The 16,481-nt window shown below is 42.7% G+C and overlaps 1 protein-coding gene and 2 non-coding genes across 3 annotated transcripts; all 3 read left to right on the forward strand.

Moving 5' to 3' along the window:
* The first annotated feature begins 6,040 nt into the window (after positions 1–6,040).
* LOC121623356 (G-protein coupled receptor 22-like) lies at positions 6,041–7,588 on the forward strand. Its single transcript, XM_041960625.1, has one exon. It carries the CDS (start codon positions 6,041–6,043, stop codon positions 7,586–7,588), a length of 1,548 nt encoding a protein of 515 aa, XP_041816559.1.
* Positions 7,589–10,647: 3,059 nt separating this feature from the next.
* On the forward strand, positions 10,648–10,720 carry trnaf-gaa. Its single transcript has one exon. It is a non-coding gene; the product is annotated as a tRNA-Phe (tRNA).
* A 339-nt stretch (positions 10,721–11,059) lies between these two features.
* trnaf-gaa lies at positions 11,060–11,132 on the forward strand. The gene has a single exon. It is a non-coding gene; the product is annotated as a tRNA-Phe (tRNA).
* Positions 11,133–16,481: the final 5,349 nt, after the last annotated feature.

Below are 16,481 nucleotides of genomic sequence, written 5' to 3' on the forward strand. Positions count from 1 at the left end.
CTTTGCATCTTAATGAAGAAAAACTGATTTACTTCACACTGCTCTAACCCTGTGCTGCTTTAACGTGTGGAGTTCAGGTCAACACCCATGTGCTCTGTGAAGAGAAATATGTGGATGTGCTTCCTGAAAAACATGTTGTCAGCTTATTCACTTAGGTTTAATACTGCAGTAATAATGGGAGTTATGGTGACATCCTGAGCCTCAATATGTAGAGATAAAAATACTGGAAAATTCAAATAAAAGTGGATTTTGGAAGCAAAATAATCTCAAACTGATTTAACTGTAAGAAATGTTGATTACTTGCCTTGCAAGCTGTGTGGCTCCAGGGATGTGGAGGGGCCTATCTGAGTTTAGCATTTATCTTAAAGCGCTGCCGTGCGTACATATGGTGTGATCTTTTCTTAGAGTGTCTGATAAAAATTAAATTTTCTACAGTATTCCCTTACATTAGAATAAATTCCCCACTACTATCAGTGTACTTTTATTCTACATTCCTGTCTTCTCACCATGTGTCATTTTGACAACCTGTTACATCACTTGGCCTCTCAGGAATAGCGAGATTATCTTCACCGCCGTTCATCTTTTTAATCTTTGTGCTGCTGCTTCTGGGAAATGCTGATGTCACTATAGCTGTTCAATTATACATGCTATACAGTCTCTTGTCACATATTTTCTGGCTTCCAACACCGGAGGGGAAAAGGTTGTAGAGCTTCACTTAGATGATCTGTGTGAGTGGAAAGTGGTAGCTCTGGATGTGGTGTACCAGTTTGTGAATTAATCCCCCTGCTGAGGCTTTGATGCACTATGAAAGTGAAAAATCATCCATGATGTTATCAGAATAGTCTCTGGTGTGATAAAGTGTTGTAATAATTTTTTTTATGGTGCTTTTCCTGCATATATTTCTTATGTAAATTGTTGCATTGCATCTGTTGTTAAGGTGGAGTAGTCAATAGTGTTAAGAAAATTTTGGAATTGGTGTTGGTTATTTAACACTGGTGCAAAATGACACAGAAACTCTTTCTTGCTTTTTGAGTCTGTTAGCAAAACCCAAATATTTAGCTTCTAAATCCTTTAAAAGTTTTAGCTTTCAGCTTAATGATCCTAAAGAGCGTTGGCATTAAGTAAGATCACAGAACAACCGAACGCCCATCCATAGACAGGTGGCATAAGAAATAACCTGTTAACATTGTAAATCTTTACATATAGATAGAGTTAAAATGAGATCAAAGCAAAGACAGAGGCACTGAATCAGAAATAAAGGATTAGGATTAGGATCCAGATATGATGTTGAATGCTCTTCAGAATAAAATGAATATGTTTACATATTGCATATGGTTATGTGCACATTTTTGACACTGAATTATCAAAAAACAAAATGCACTCAGAAGTGAAAGGTAGGCCTATAGCACATGTAACTTTTTACAAACAGAGTGATTCAGAGTGCATTGTGGACAAATAGTTCAGAAAACAACCTGGTTAAAACAATGGTTCCACATTTTGGGAAATTTAGTATGCTTATTTGCTTTCTTCTTTCTTCTTTCTTACATTCTCATGTCTCCAGCCAGCAGTCTGTTAGTTTATCTTAGCATAAATGATCCACCCTTGTTCTGTTCACAGGTAGCCAAATCCTACCTGTAAAGCTCACTAATTACCACATCATGTCATGTTTGTGTCAAACATACAAAGTCTTTATGCTAAGCTACGCTACCAGGCTGCTGCCTCAAGCCTCATATTTACCACATGTGAGAGTGGTGTCATCTAACTCTCTTAAATAAAGCAATTAACTGTAGTCCCAACCTGTCAAACTATTTATTTAACCTCAGCCTCTGAAGGAGCTTTGAGTTAAGGATTCAATGTGCAAAATTAGATCCCAGCGTCAACACGTTCATAAAACTCGCAAAACGCAACTTCTTGGTGCTCGGCAGCAGCGTTTTTAAATTCAGTTTTGTATGAAAATGTGTTATTGCTCTCACAGTTGACCTCATTACATTGTCAGAGGACAAAGGGACAAGGTGTTGCTGAGATACTGTTACTGCTGATTAAATGCATCACCTTGATGAGACATTTTCTGGCCCTCAGTACGTCGGGGTCTAAGTGAGATTATTGCCTTCTACAAAGCTAGAAGATGGACACACACACACACAGTCACCTGGAGTACTCCCTGGTGAGCATCTTCCGCTCGCAGGCAGCTTAATTAGGAAGCAATCTTAAGAAATGCACCTGACTTCACACTCGCCTGCCTCTGACTCACAGCTAGTTATCAGGAGTGATGCTGCTGCTTTCTGACAAGGTTTTATCTGGAGTCAGAAATGAGGAGTGCCTTCCAGAGTCTAACCTGAACCAGCCCTGAAGTCGCACACATTCAGGCTGTTCAAAGAGGGAGGCAATTCTTAATAACCAGCTGGTGGATAAAGAACAGTGTGAAACAGCGAAGGGTCAGTCGTCAGGCACGTTGGGTCAAAGCAGGGTCATATTAATTGATTTTTCACACTTCTCCTTCACATGAATGCCCTTTGCAACTCAACCTGCTCATTTAAAGGGAGAACAGTGTTGCATGCAGAAAACCAATGTAGATGTGAGTTGTTTAAAGTTGAAACTTAACCTTACAAAAAAAAGTATTGTATCAAAAAAACGCCCAAAGACCCTAACTCCCTAAAAGAAGAATGTACAAGCTGAACACAGCTAACACATTAATCCCTATATAAGGGGAATAACCTGTTCATCATACAGAGCTCCATTCTCCCTCAACTGCTGTGCCGCTCTGCAGCCAGATTGCTTTTCCGCTGCGATTTATGATTGCCAATATCTGTCCACCTCCTAAGCATCTCACCTGTGCAGTCATCATGCAGCTTTTCATTCAGGCAATCATGAGCCAAGTCTTTTGGGACTGAAGCGGTCTGTTGGGGACTGGAGGGAACCAGGAAACCAGCCACAGTTAGAAGAAGGCTGATGTAAGACTGAAAAAAAAAAACCCCTGCCACCTCTGCTCCCTGGGACATCTTGTTTACCAGTGCTGCAGGCTCGCGCTTCTTTTCTACTTCCTCCCCTCACATTTTCTGCAATCTGTCTCAGCTCTCCAGCAGGCGTTTCAGATGTCCTACTTCCGGGTGATGTGTGCCCCTTTTTAAGCAGAATCCACTAGGCTACTTCCCTACATTTCCACCCCCCCCCCCCTTGCCCCCCTTATCTTCACTCTCTCCCAATTTCAGCCTCTGGTGCCAATCAGACAGTCTGCTCACGATCGGACCAGCTGGAAACCTCCAACATGAGACAAGCAAAGTGGCTGCAGGGCTGCGCTCATGCACACCATCAATTCTTCACTGCCTGCTTTTCTGCCTCTGTTTTTTTTCTTTTTTCCACTTTCCCCTGTGTCTCCTTACAGTCCCATGAGACATCTCTTACAGTTTTAAACTAAATCATAAATCTGCATCTGCCAACTGCTTCCTCACTAACTCAGGCAGTGCTATAGAAACTTGCCTCCTGTTTTCATAAAGCCTATAATTTGAGTACTAGAAATAGTTTAAAGAGGAGTGCTGTTGAACTTTCATTTCCTCCCTCATCCTACTGTTTACACTGTGCATGGAGAACAGAAAACATGTGAACAGACAAGCAGACATTGTAGCATGGCTCGTTCAAGTCAATATTCACTGCATCCGTAGCAGGAGGTTATATCATCGCACTTTCCTGTTGACATTTTGACTTACAGCTCACAGACCAATGACAGTGCAGCAGCATGTTGTTTTCTTTGTATTGCTTAATGTAACACTGAGCCCATATTCAGACTGTTTTTTGCACTGATGTGAGATTTTTCATACACAAATTACCTTGTGCAATATTACTTTTTACACTTTCATTAAGTACTCAGCCTATGCATGTATACTGGTATTCTGTGACACATATATATTTATTACTGTTCAATAGTGTAAATGCTGTACCTTCCTTATATGTACCAACCATGTGCAATTTGTGTTAAAATTGTGAAATTCTCTAGAATTTTTGGCAGTATACTTTTATGGCATTTTCCTACAGTTCTTGTAGCAATATATAGATATTTTCTTTTGTATAGTCCTTTTTTTTATTATTATTAGCTTTATTATTATTACTAGCTATTATTAGCTATTATTATTATTTTTATATTATATTTATATATATATTGTATTTCTCTTTTCTTTTGCATTTTTTTTCCTACTGCTATTGCCTGCTGCCTGTAACACCCAAATTTCCCTAGCTGGGGATTAACAAGGTTTTACCTTATCTTATCTTATCTTATCTTATCTTATCTTATCTTATCTTATCTTATCTTATCTTATCTTTCTGCCCCTCTTCCTTATCTTTTTCCGTGGGAATGTGACACGTTTCAAGCTCTCTGTTTAGTAGTTGAGAGCTGCTTTAACTCTACTACTCTACCTCCTCACTGTCACGAGCACGGTGTCACCAACGAGCCGGGTGACGCACACTTCAATACTATGGCACCTGTGTCCTCATTAATCTAGACCCTTGTAGTGTGGTTGCCATGGTAACAGAAACTGGGAGAAAATGAGTCCATCACTCAACTGGATGTCTTGTTGCCAGAGTGGAGTTGTGCAGAGGTTGAGAGTTGATTTGTTGTGCTGTTTGTTTCCTGCGCTTCTGACTCGTAGGCGCCTCATCAAACGTTTTAAACATGATGCTGATGCTGAGATGCTCACCTCCTGATGAATTTGGGGGAAAGGAAGCTGTAATTTTAATCATTCAATTGATTTCCCGCAGGTGCAATCAGTAGCCACCTTCTAATCAATGACGAGCGACTGTGTAATACACACCGCCTTTAATCTTGTGCTTGTCAATACAATAGTGAGATGCGCTCTGCATACTAGTACCCACATGCTGCGTCTCACAGCTGCAACAGAAAACTAGAACAAAAGTCATCAATGACCTGCGAGCGACTTACAGCAGATAACAGTAGTCTGACTGACTGTTCAGATCCACATATTGAAGAGTTGTCAGTACTTGTAAATTGGATAGAGTCCTCCGTATAATGGTATTTATAATGTTATTGAAGAAAGAGTCAAAGCTGCCACCACAAATTCAAAACAATGCACTATTAAAAATACTAATTGTGCTTTAACAAGATACAGAAGATCAATTTGTTCTCGATTGGCATCATCATACATTGACCGTAAATCTGAACAATAGCACAGGTGCCAAGCAGTTATTTAAATGTGCTTCAGTTTGTTTTGTTAGATTTAACTGGAGTTAAAATTGGCAGTTTGCTGTATCTGTTTTAAATTATTAGGAATCTCCCTGAAATTATTGATTTTCACCTTTGGTTCATTCTGCTGCTATTCTGTGAAGTTCATCCACAGCATCCACAGTGAAATAGCTGAAGTGAATTAGGTTAAGTAGTCATCGCTTTAGCCGTGACCTTCCAGCAGCAGAAGTATTTTAAATAAATCATGTATTCTGCTACAGCCGACAGGGCAGAGATCATAACCGACTTTGTGTAAGTTGCTGAATGTGCTGTTTTTACTGGTCCAGTGAGAGGGCAGTTGATTGCCTGCAGGTCTGATTACTTAGCTTCATTCAATTTGGCCATACCCCTGAGCTCCAGCACACATTAGTGATTATGGCCTATTGTGGCAGCCCGCGGTTCTGACAGCTTGTGTGCAGGTCTCAGGCTGTGACTGAGCCAAAATTGTAATGAGAGATACTGAACAGAGACAGATTGAAGGCTGGACTGATGCATAATGCAGCACCTGTTCAATCTGCACATGGCAGGGTTGATAAATGCATATTTATAATGATTGATAGATTATGATCATTGTGTTTTGACTTTTCTATCCAAGGTAATGTTGAGATGTCAGACATGCTATGAGAGAGAAAATGTGTTTTGATTCTCTCCTCCACACTCCATTTCTCATCTGTCTGGATTGTGTTCCTGTCTCCCCAGTGCTGTCACCAAGCTGTTATTCATCCCTGCATCATGGAGGCTCAGCCTGGTGCATCATGGGAGCTCATCAACGGTGTGACAGATACAATATATGAGGGCTGAGAGGTCGCCATGGAGACTGACAGCTACACCTCAGGCCCAGCCACCACTGACTGGGTTGGGACGGCGGCAGGCCTGGAGGGAATGGGAGTCCTTCAGGAGCAGGGAGGAGGGGGCTCGTCCAGCAGCCCCGTGTCCTGGTACATGCCGTACTCGCTGGGCTTCCAGGTGTCGCTCACCGCCTTCCTCATGCTGGAGCTGGTGCTGGGTTTCAGCAGCAACCTGACAGTGCTGGTGCTTTACTGCTCTCAATCTAATTTAGTGGACTCTGTGAGCAATATGGTTACTGTCAACCTGCATGTGCTGGATGTGGCCGTGTGTGTGCTGTGTCTGCCCCTCACTCTGGTGGTCGTGCTGCTGCCTCCAGGACCAAACCTGGCCCTGCTCTGTTGCTTCCACGAGGCCTGTGTCACCTTTGCCAGCATAGCCACAGCAATCAACATCCTGGTTATCAGCTTGGACCGGTACGACATCTCAGTACGGCCGGCCAACAGGCTGCTGACGACACGCAGAGCATCGCTGCTTCTGGCTGCTGTTTGGGTCACCTCGGTGGCGGTGTTTTTTATCCCATTCTTGGAGGTGCAGTGGTCCGGTGGAGAAGGAACAGAGGGGAGCGGGCAGATGACATCCTTGTCGTTGTCCTCACATGGCATCAGTGCTACAGTGGTGCCCGCGTGGCGTAACCGGACACTGCTATGTGTTGGCGGGCAGGGCTACCACACAGGCCTGGGTATGTATTACCATCTTGTCCTGCAGGTGCCCATCTTCTTCACCACTGTGGCAGTCATGCTGTTTACCTACTCCAGAATATTGAGAGCTTTAAACATCCGCATTGGCTCCCACATGAAGAAGGGCCAGCGGTTCAGGGGCCCCACATGCAGGGGGCGCCACAAGAAACAGAAAAAAAAGAATACGGGGGTCAGAGTGAATGATGGTGGGGAGGTAGGAGGGGAGCAGTGCACCACAGATGGTACCAAACAGCTCAGCCACCCTCCCCTCATCCCTTCCCCCTCCCCCACCCCGACAGCTACCTCCCCCCCAGCACTGTCCTCCTCCGCCCCACTCATCGCCTCTGACGCGGGCGCCGCAACCCACATGCCTGCCACCATGGGCGTCCAGGCCTCCGTGTCGGCCATCATTGCCCTCAGGCGAGCAGTGCGGCGGCACAGAGATCGACGAGAACGACAGAGGCGGGTGTTCAGGATGTCCCTCATCATTATCACCACCTTCCTGGGCTGTTGGGCTCCCCTCTCTGTGACCAATGTGCTCATCCTGGGCGTCGGCCCCAGCGACGCCCTGGTCAGCCTGCGCCTCTGGTTCTTGGCCCTGGCCTATGGCACCACCGTCTCCCACCCCCTGCTCTACGCCTTCACCCGACAGAAGCTGCGACGTGCCCTCCGTGCCAAGGTTAAGAAGAGGGTGGTGTCCCTGCTCCAGGTGGACCCGTCACCAGGGGGCACCGTCATACACAACTCCTGGGTGGAGAACAGGAAAACCAGCAGGCAGGTGCGGCTGGAAGCAAGCGAAGGCACTGACCGCTGCCTGGCAGAGGTCCTGTGAGACTAACACACAGGGGCCCGAATTGTATAATTAAAATCTGGAATACAGTCACAGGTGTGTTCCATTATGAAACTCACTGGTGCGTGAAGCCATTGTAAGAAATGTGAAAAACACTTTTCCACCTCTGGGAGATGTTTTAATGTAACCACGAGCAGCAAGCTCATGCTAAACACAGCTAACATTCACCTCAGGCAACAGTGGGAGCAGGATGCTACCATCACTGTGGTGCCCACAGCCTGTGCAGCTGAAGGAAACGCTATTGTATATAATTTGCACTGTCAAATAGTGAAGTCTGTTTACATGTGGAGTTGTTTGATAGAGCGTGCACATAGTGGTGCTTACCTAACTGCTCCAAAGGAATGCATCTGGCCCACTCAAATGCTACAAGGCAGCTTTAAAAAATGGTGATACACTTCAAACAGGTGAATTCTCAAAAAACTCCTTGAATGTAGGCTATTTAATATTATCTCTGCCTTAATTCTGCTCTGAACGGTTGTTGTGTATTCTGAACACACAGAGAGCATGTTGGGAATTTACAAGCGAGACACAGTGAGTACAACATGAAATTTAATGCTGAGATATAAATGTGTCAGGGTTTAGGAGGGTCCACAGGAACAAGTCAGAGCACATTTAAAGGTTAGTGTGAAATATTAAATGCAGTTATGCTTTAGCTTAAGTAGTTATTAAAAAAGCCGATGTTACAGTGTTTATGTAAAGTCTTGCGAAGCTCCTTCATATCAAACTCCTGTGCTCAGCAATTTGTATAAAATGCTGTAATGTCTTATTGATGTTTTGTATACACTGCTGGGAAAAGGTGAGCACATTGTTTAAAGTAGTAGTTTGACGTTTTGGGAAATAGGCTCATTTCTTGCAGGAAATTAGATGGGAAGATTGATACTACTCTCATGTCTGTGCAGTAAATATGAAACAGACAGGAAATAGAAGAAAACAGCTAGCTTGGCCCTGTCCAAAAAATCCAAACTCCTTGCTTTTCCACTTCGGTTTTTGTGTTTAAAAGTGATATAACATGTTCCCCTCAAAAGCCAGACTAGCTCTTTCCCCCTTTTTAATCTCTTTACACTAAGATAAGCAGTGGCATTGTTTATCAGACAGACATGGCGAAGTTCTAACAAACCTCTCATCCAACTCTCAGCAAGAAAGCATGAAAAATGTCCAACTAGTCCTTTGAATTGTAAAAAAGAAATCTCCTTTATGATTTATTCCATCCATATTGACAGAATTATGGGTAAAGTCAGCTGACTGTGCTGATGTAGCTGGTAGGGATGACACTGTACATTAAAGAATGGACGCGTGACGGACACAATAACAGGAAAACCTTTCAATATAATGCAGTCCAGTACTTCACCAAAAAGTCAAAACAAACCAGTGAGCTCAATCAACACCTCTGTGACATGTTCTCAACAATGAAATAGTATTCATTGCAGGTCTATATTGTCAGATTGCATTATATATCAGGTGTCCCTGTGGTTGACGGCGGGGTGTTTCCATGCCAAAGGTGTGCAGTTCTCTTTTGAAATTACATTCCTGTGTAAATACGAAATACGAAATGTATTTCATGTGAAATCTACAGTACAAGTCACTTGGTCTGCCTGTGATTATAGACTGACTTTTAGAGGAGTGTTCCAGTTGCAGCTGGATCGTCTCTGTGTCAGCACCCAGACATCTGGTCCCGTGGGTCAACTCAGCCAGCAAACACAGCGGCATGACTGTCACCACAGACAAGCTCTGACACATTGCTGAGATTATTAACAGCACCAGTGACTTTGTTCTACCTGCTTGTGTGTTCACTGCTCTGATGCTGTACTCACACTGGGACTCATTTTAGAGGCCATGTGACTTCTCACACACACGCACTCTTGAATGTAAACACACTAAAAGATATACATATATATATATTATACTGTATGTACACCAAAAATATGCTATCTTTATAGGTTTTCTTCAAGGTGTTGTTTTTATGTGAATGTATCACCATGCAATGTTGAATTAGATCAATAAATATTAAACGCTGTGGTCTGGATTTGCTGCCTTTGCTAATGGCTGTATGAATTCATGTAAGCTGCTTTGAATTTGTTGAATGCCAAACAGGTACTGAAAAATACAAAGTATGCTGTACAAAAAAAGCAAAATGCTGGGGGCCTGGGGTTCCCGACCTTTATCTGTCTTAAAGCCCTAGCCTCAGATGTAGCTGTATAACTGCATCTTTCCTCATGAAGAATTTGATTTATGGGGATCCTGCTGTGAGAGGAACAGCATGAGGACATCACTCAGGGCTGTTCATATAGCTCACATGATAATTCCTTTTGCACCTGAGGGGTCATTCAGTGATACCCTGCTGAGCTAAAGCACACCAAGTCCTCCTGGACACAATCACACTGTTTTAATAGCCTTCATAAACATTTGTGCTTAATATTTATTGTGATTCATTATTGTGGTGTGTGAATAGAGACTTCATTTTGTGTATGATAATCAGTTTGCAGACAGAAAGTAGCCAATAATATATAGTGAGTAGGTGGTGCAATTTTGTACGTGTTAATTTTAGCATTGTCTTGTCACTGTTGGCATGGTAAAATCAAACTGCTTGCTGATGAGAAACCATCCTTTACTACTTCTGTGGGTGCATCCATGTCCAGCATGGTGCCCTCAGTAGGCACTGAGCACCTCCAGTACCTGGCAGGGTTTGCATCATGCTCCTCCTAGTGAGCTATACTGTACGCACAAGTTGAAAAGCTGCCAGCATACCGTTAACTTTGCGTGGGCTCTGTGTTGCGTGGGAGGGAGGCGCTACAGACCTCTGCAGTACGGGAAAAAGAAGGTCATCTATGTGGGATGAAGCCTGCAGGACAAAGTAATTCTGCATCACTTCAGCCTAGCTAAAACAATCAGACCATTCCTACTTGGATCTTAAACTCTGTGCGTTATCTTAAACACAAATGGCATGCAAATCCCCAACACAAAATCGAAAAAAATAAATAAAGCATAGACGCAAGGGGGACCTCTGTCGTTATGACTTGACATTGCACCCTCGAAGAACAGAAGCCGAAATAGCTCAGTTGGGAGAGCGTTAGACTGAAGATCTAAAGGTCCCTGGTTCGATCCCGGGTTTCGGCAGGACAGGGTTCTTCTTTTATGAATTTACACGTTCATGTTTTCAAGAGAGCAAAGACTTGCTTAAATTTGAGAAACTATTAAATAAATGGATGGGGACTTCTTAGCGCAGCTCATTCATTAAAAGATCTGGTGGATTAATACTCACTACGAATAGTGAGAAGTGATACGACATGCTGCATTTTTTTTAATATGACGATGCAGCAACTGTCCAATTCCACTTCAAATGAGAGCAAAAGTGAGAGTAAATGTATATCAGTATCATGTTAAACATAATATCTTAGACAAGGACGACCTCTAGCGGAAATAATGAGACATAGCACTGAAAACCATCTTGCAGTAGCCGAAATAGCTCAGTTGGGAGAGCGTTAGACTGAAGATCTAAAGGTCCCTGGTTCGATCCCGGGTTTCGGCAAATGGGCTTCACTTTTAAGTCACAGCGAGAAATACATCCACCACGCAACATCTTTGGAACAATAGTATTTTTTCCAACAGCAGATCACCGCTTCATGTCGGCGGATGAAAATTGAGAGTAAAAAAAAAAACTTTGCCGGGTTTATTTTCGTACCGGAGCGGAGGCCAGCAGTGATTGGCCGGGGGAAAAGATGGAAATGGGGAGCCGCGATTGGCCGTGTGTCAAAAGATGGAAATCGGGAGAGGCGATTAGAGGAGAGGAGCCAGTCTCTCGGTCCTTGTGCACACTGATGAGCCCAGTGTGTTGTATTAGCAGCTTTCTGAGGTTACTGAAAATGAGTGATCAGATGTTATCAAACTACACCAATATACAGAAAAACTGAAGATGTGCAGTTAGTGTTCTCATGTTAGGCTGTGATCTGTGGCATGTTTTACACAATAGTGCAAGTAGGCTAATGTATCTTTTTTCTTTCTTTTTTTTTTTGATGAATGTAGCAGTTCGTGTATTGCAGCATTCATACATATGAACTCGTACATTAACTTTGAAGGATGCTAAGACGCAGCGGGTTAGTTTTTTGCCAGCAGATGGCAGGCCTCATGCAGAGTGGCAGTCTGATAAGGAAGTTGTGAGCACTACAGCCACACTTCATGTGTACTTCTAAGGGAAGTGCAGATGGATTATGCCACCTGCATACACTGTACAAAACACTGTATGAGGTCTTAATGGCTTTGTTGCTGTCAGATCCTGATAACTGACACATACAGTATGAATTAGCTGCTGACAAAAGACCGTAATCATTAAACAAATTTATTGGTTCAAATTTGACTACTCCATTCCAAGCAGATTTACTAAAAGTAGTTGTTTGTCTCTACTGAGTCCATATTACTGAAAATGAATACAAATTTAAATGAATGACTTCATTGTCGATGACAACTCAGGGAAACAGCTGCTAATGGCAAACAAGGATCGGAGGAGTGAGTGAGAAAAAAACAAACAATATTGGTAATATTACTTTAGGTTACTGTAGGTGACGACAAGGTACAATAAGTTAACTATAATTGATCCTGATAGATATTTTAATATGAAGTTGCATCTCTAACAGAAGGACGTAAAGAATGAAGGTGAAAGGTGTCAAATGTACATACACACATGTACATACATCAGAAATGCCTTTTCTGCATTTCAGTGTTGGATAAAAAGTAGCCAAATTTTAACTAATCAGCAACACTGAGAAGGTAACAAAGAGGAACATCAATGGGTTTGTTCCAACAGGTTTCTGTCGGGTTTAGCTCAAACACTTCAGTGCAAAATACACAATTAGGCAACAAAACACTGCTTTTGTTACATATTTAAGGTCACATCAAGATCCGATTGTGCCAAGAGAGCAGGATGGCAGCAGGTCTGTGGGACCTCCTATGGTACACTTGGAGGCTCTGGCCTTCTCTCAGCTGTTCTAACCTGTCAGAGTGCCAGCCGAGGCGTGTAGAGGGAAGAGAATCACAGTCCAAGAGAGCAGGTCCAGGCCACGGGGCACCGAACAGGTCAGGGATTTGCGTCATTCCCATTGAAACCTGAATGAATGGCCAACCGGGTCTCTGTGGTGATGTGCTAATCAGCAGTGCATTGATAATGAACAGACAGAAAGTGGTTCAGAGAACTAACAACGCAGAGAGATTGGCAGGAGGGGACAGAAAAAGGTGCAAAATGTTCTGATGTGCTGCAGGGTTGTGAAGAAACTGAGTGTGTGTGCATAATGTCTGCAGACTCACATAGACTTAAAAAAAACAATAATGGGAAAGGAAATAGCAAGAAGAGGGAACTGAGAAATTTTAATGTGGGCCACACAGTTTAGGCCTGATAGAGACCTGCTCTAATAATAATTCCTGCAAACAATTAGTTGTATATACAAATAAGAAATAAGTTAGACAGCCATATACAGTACCATAAACCAGGACTGCAACTGCTGCTACCAATAGCAATATTATTCACACTGAAAGATTTAATTTTAAAGGAGCAGATATACAAAGAGCCTCACAACAGCAGAAGCCCCATTCCTTTGCTGCTTTATTTTGAAAGTAAAAGCTGCAAAAACCCAAATCCTAACCCATCTCAAGTCAGTGAAAGAGGATATGGATCTGTTCTGTCGCACTCTTTCTTTTGTGTTATGTCAGAAATGAGAAGTGTCACATTACCCACAGCACTTCATTGGTCATCTTAATTCATATTCATCCTTTGGAATCCAGAGATCCACTTCATACTTACTAGGCAGCTAGAGGGGAAGTTATGGTAAGAATATGATTCCTTGTGTTGATTTTCATTTAAGATATTTGATATATCCTTCATAAACATTTGTTTTCCTGGAAATAAGTTCATTTTTATTGCAGCAATGTAGCATTGCTTGAATGGCATGTGTCTGAAACAGACTGCGTAATTGTGGTTGTGTGCTTGGGGGGATGATGCTGAGGTTATAAATTACACCTCTTGTGTCCCTCAACTCACTCCTGACAGAGATTGCAAACTAATTGTGTGCCTTTTTTTTCTAATGGACTTTCTGCTTTCTCATTTGTTGCTATGTAATTTGTTGCCGTGTAATATCATGTGCCGTTGGTTATGCAAGATCTCTCTCCCTTTTGATTGTGCCTTTCACTGCTGCAGTTTGGTTTCCTGGTGGCCTTGTTCCCACTGCTCTTGGAGAGCTACAAAGAATGCCTGAAGATGCCAGTCAAGCTCTAAATCCATTCACTTTGGTGGTTGAATGAGGTCCGCAGGTGGAGAACCGTCCAGACAGCCAGACGGATGAACGGTTGCGGGAGAGAGGATGTTTTTGGTCTAATTAATCAAAACTCTTTTCAGTCTGGTTCCACTTTCAAGCAGCTCCCACAGACATCCCGGTCAATTTGGCATTGGCTGAAGGCTTGCATAATGAGAGCGGCAGTGACTTCTACACAGCAAACCTCCTCTTTCATACCTTCTTGCCTAACAGGTTGAGTCTAGTAGAGTGATTGATACTGCCAGGCCACATGACCTGACAATATCAATCATGCTTTGCCTCTGCTTATATAAAATGTTTCATAGAACAGAAAGACAAACAGTGTTGTCAGAAGTGTACCTATCATTGCAATAATACCGAGTGATGGATGATACCAACTTAGTCAGCTGTGTCAAGTTTTTCCATGCTGCCAATCTAAAGTTCTGCCACAGCGTGGTACACCACCACCGTCTCTCTGTAGGCTGCTGGGCAGTTAGTGCAGTGATTCCCAACCTTTTTCCTTATAGAGGACCCCTTTTAATCCACTGAGTAAACTGTGGACCCTGACTAATTGACATTTATTTTGTGGGTATTTCATATTCAACTCAATGCTTAACAATAATGCAGAACAACTGATAAACTGTACAATTGGCCCAACTTATGAGATCACTAACTGCAGGAAGTTTGTGCAAAGTGAGCAATGCAGATTGTTTCCTGTGAATGTTGAATCAGAGATGAGTTTTACTGATATTTTATTAACGTATTGTACAATTCTCTGTATTATGGTTTGTTTTTTTTATCATTTATACTTGAAAAATACTAGATACTTACTAGGCTACTTATTGGTAAATTCAGTGTTTGCTTCTCTCTGACGCTTGACCGTTGTCCTATTGGCTCATTGTTATTTCGACGGCATACTTCTCTAATGCAGGGCGAGGCTGTTCAGCAGAGAGTGAAGGCTCTGTGAATATAGCTTGTGGTCAGGTCTTCACTATGCCCTTATCCTGTAACATGTATTTATTTACTTATATCTTAAATAATAATCTCAAGTTTATAAATGATAATTGCATTTAGTTCTTAACAGACGTGAGTGAAATGCTTAGATATAGGCCTCCCGTGCATGTTTTTTTAAGATTTTATTTACACCCCTCAAAATCCAGATGGCCTCGCGACCCCCAGTGTGAATGCTTTTTACAGGCCCTGGCCTTTCTTGGCCCTGCAAACAGCTCTTAAATGGATAAACAGTGCGCTCACAGAAGTATGAAAGGTCACCATGAATCCACTGCTGCTGGATGCCTCAAGCCACTGCCATCGTCACCGAGTTGCCAAACATGTTGATGAACGAGCTCAGTTGTTGACACAAGAATACTAGATTACACATCTCACGTAACTTTGAAATGATCTTGTCTCAGCACGTTTCTGGCATTAGTAAGTTTCAGACACATGTCCGTTGGCGAGTCAGTTTTCACATGATGTTCTGCTGCATACGTAACAGTCAGAATGTACCATGTAAAATGATAGAAAGCAAAACAATTAATATCAATTGGTTGTTGCATAAATCAAAGAAATGTGCCACTACACTGGAGAGATCTGGCCTGCAGAAGAGATGCATCCTAGCGTTTTTTCTAAGATGATCTTGTTGTGGAGCTCTTGTGACATAACTCACCACACAGTCCAAATGTGACAAGGGAAGGTTGTCTGAGGGGACAGAGTGTGACAAAAGACAAAAAGGAGGCATTGTCTTCTCAGACTGACTGAGTAGAAAGTAACAAACCCACTCACTGCTCCTTGAACGGGCTCTAAGGACAGTGGGGAGGCTTGTTTCTCTGTGTAATCTGCGTAGATGCAGTCGTTCAGATTGGTCTTGTCCTTTCTCTGCTCTGCGCTGACCTTTGCAAATGCCTGGGTGGTGCTCTACGTCATTAAGTCAAAGCTGCACTTGAAAAACTTTTGCAATCATTGTTCTCTTCACCCGACAATGTCGCTCCAGTGGTGGCAGAACCACTGCTCTGCTGAAGTTTGAGTTGAGTTGAGAAACTTTATTGAATATTGTCAAGTTGCGCCTGATGCATTGGAAAAATACATTTATTTTTATTTTTTACATATTCTTATTTTTATTAGTTATGAAAAAGTAATAGAAATAGTATGAGCATGAAAAAAATAAGCACACTGCACTCCTTACGACTGCTTCGGCAAATCTTCACCTCCTCTGTTCTCAGCTTCTACTACTGAATGTGGATCTGGAGGATCACACACAGGGTAGTGGCAGACAGAGTGTATGAGCAGTTTACTGACCCCCTTCTCTGCATGTTCCGAACCAAATGAAGACCACTGACATCATCTAATGGAGACAGACACTAACAGGTGCACCAGTCCAGTTTCTGTTTGCGAACTTCCACAGTTTGAAAACTCACACGCAGTCACATTCCCACCATGTTCTTGCGCAGTTACATTTCATAGCTTTTCCCTCTTGAAAAACAGCGGCCAATGGCCGAGGTTATTGTGTCAACTAGTGCACCATGCCAACATGTCTCAGCAGCACAGTCACACTTTCCAAAGACAGTATTGTTGTGTTCGCCATGCTGGTGCTTTCCTTCTTT

The sequence above is a fragment of the Chelmon rostratus genome, chromosome 2, assembly GCF_017976325.1.
Source record: "Chelmon rostratus isolate fCheRos1 chromosome 2, fCheRos1.pri, whole genome shotgun sequence".
Classification (NCBI taxonomy): domain Eukaryota; kingdom Metazoa; phylum Chordata; class Actinopteri; order Chaetodontiformes; family Chaetodontidae; genus Chelmon; species Chelmon rostratus.

Coding starts and splice junctions, on each gene's coding strand:
- LOC121623356 (XM_041960625.1), top strand. CDS start 6,041: ATGGAGACTGACAGCTACACCTCAGGCCCAGCCACCACTGACTGGGTT.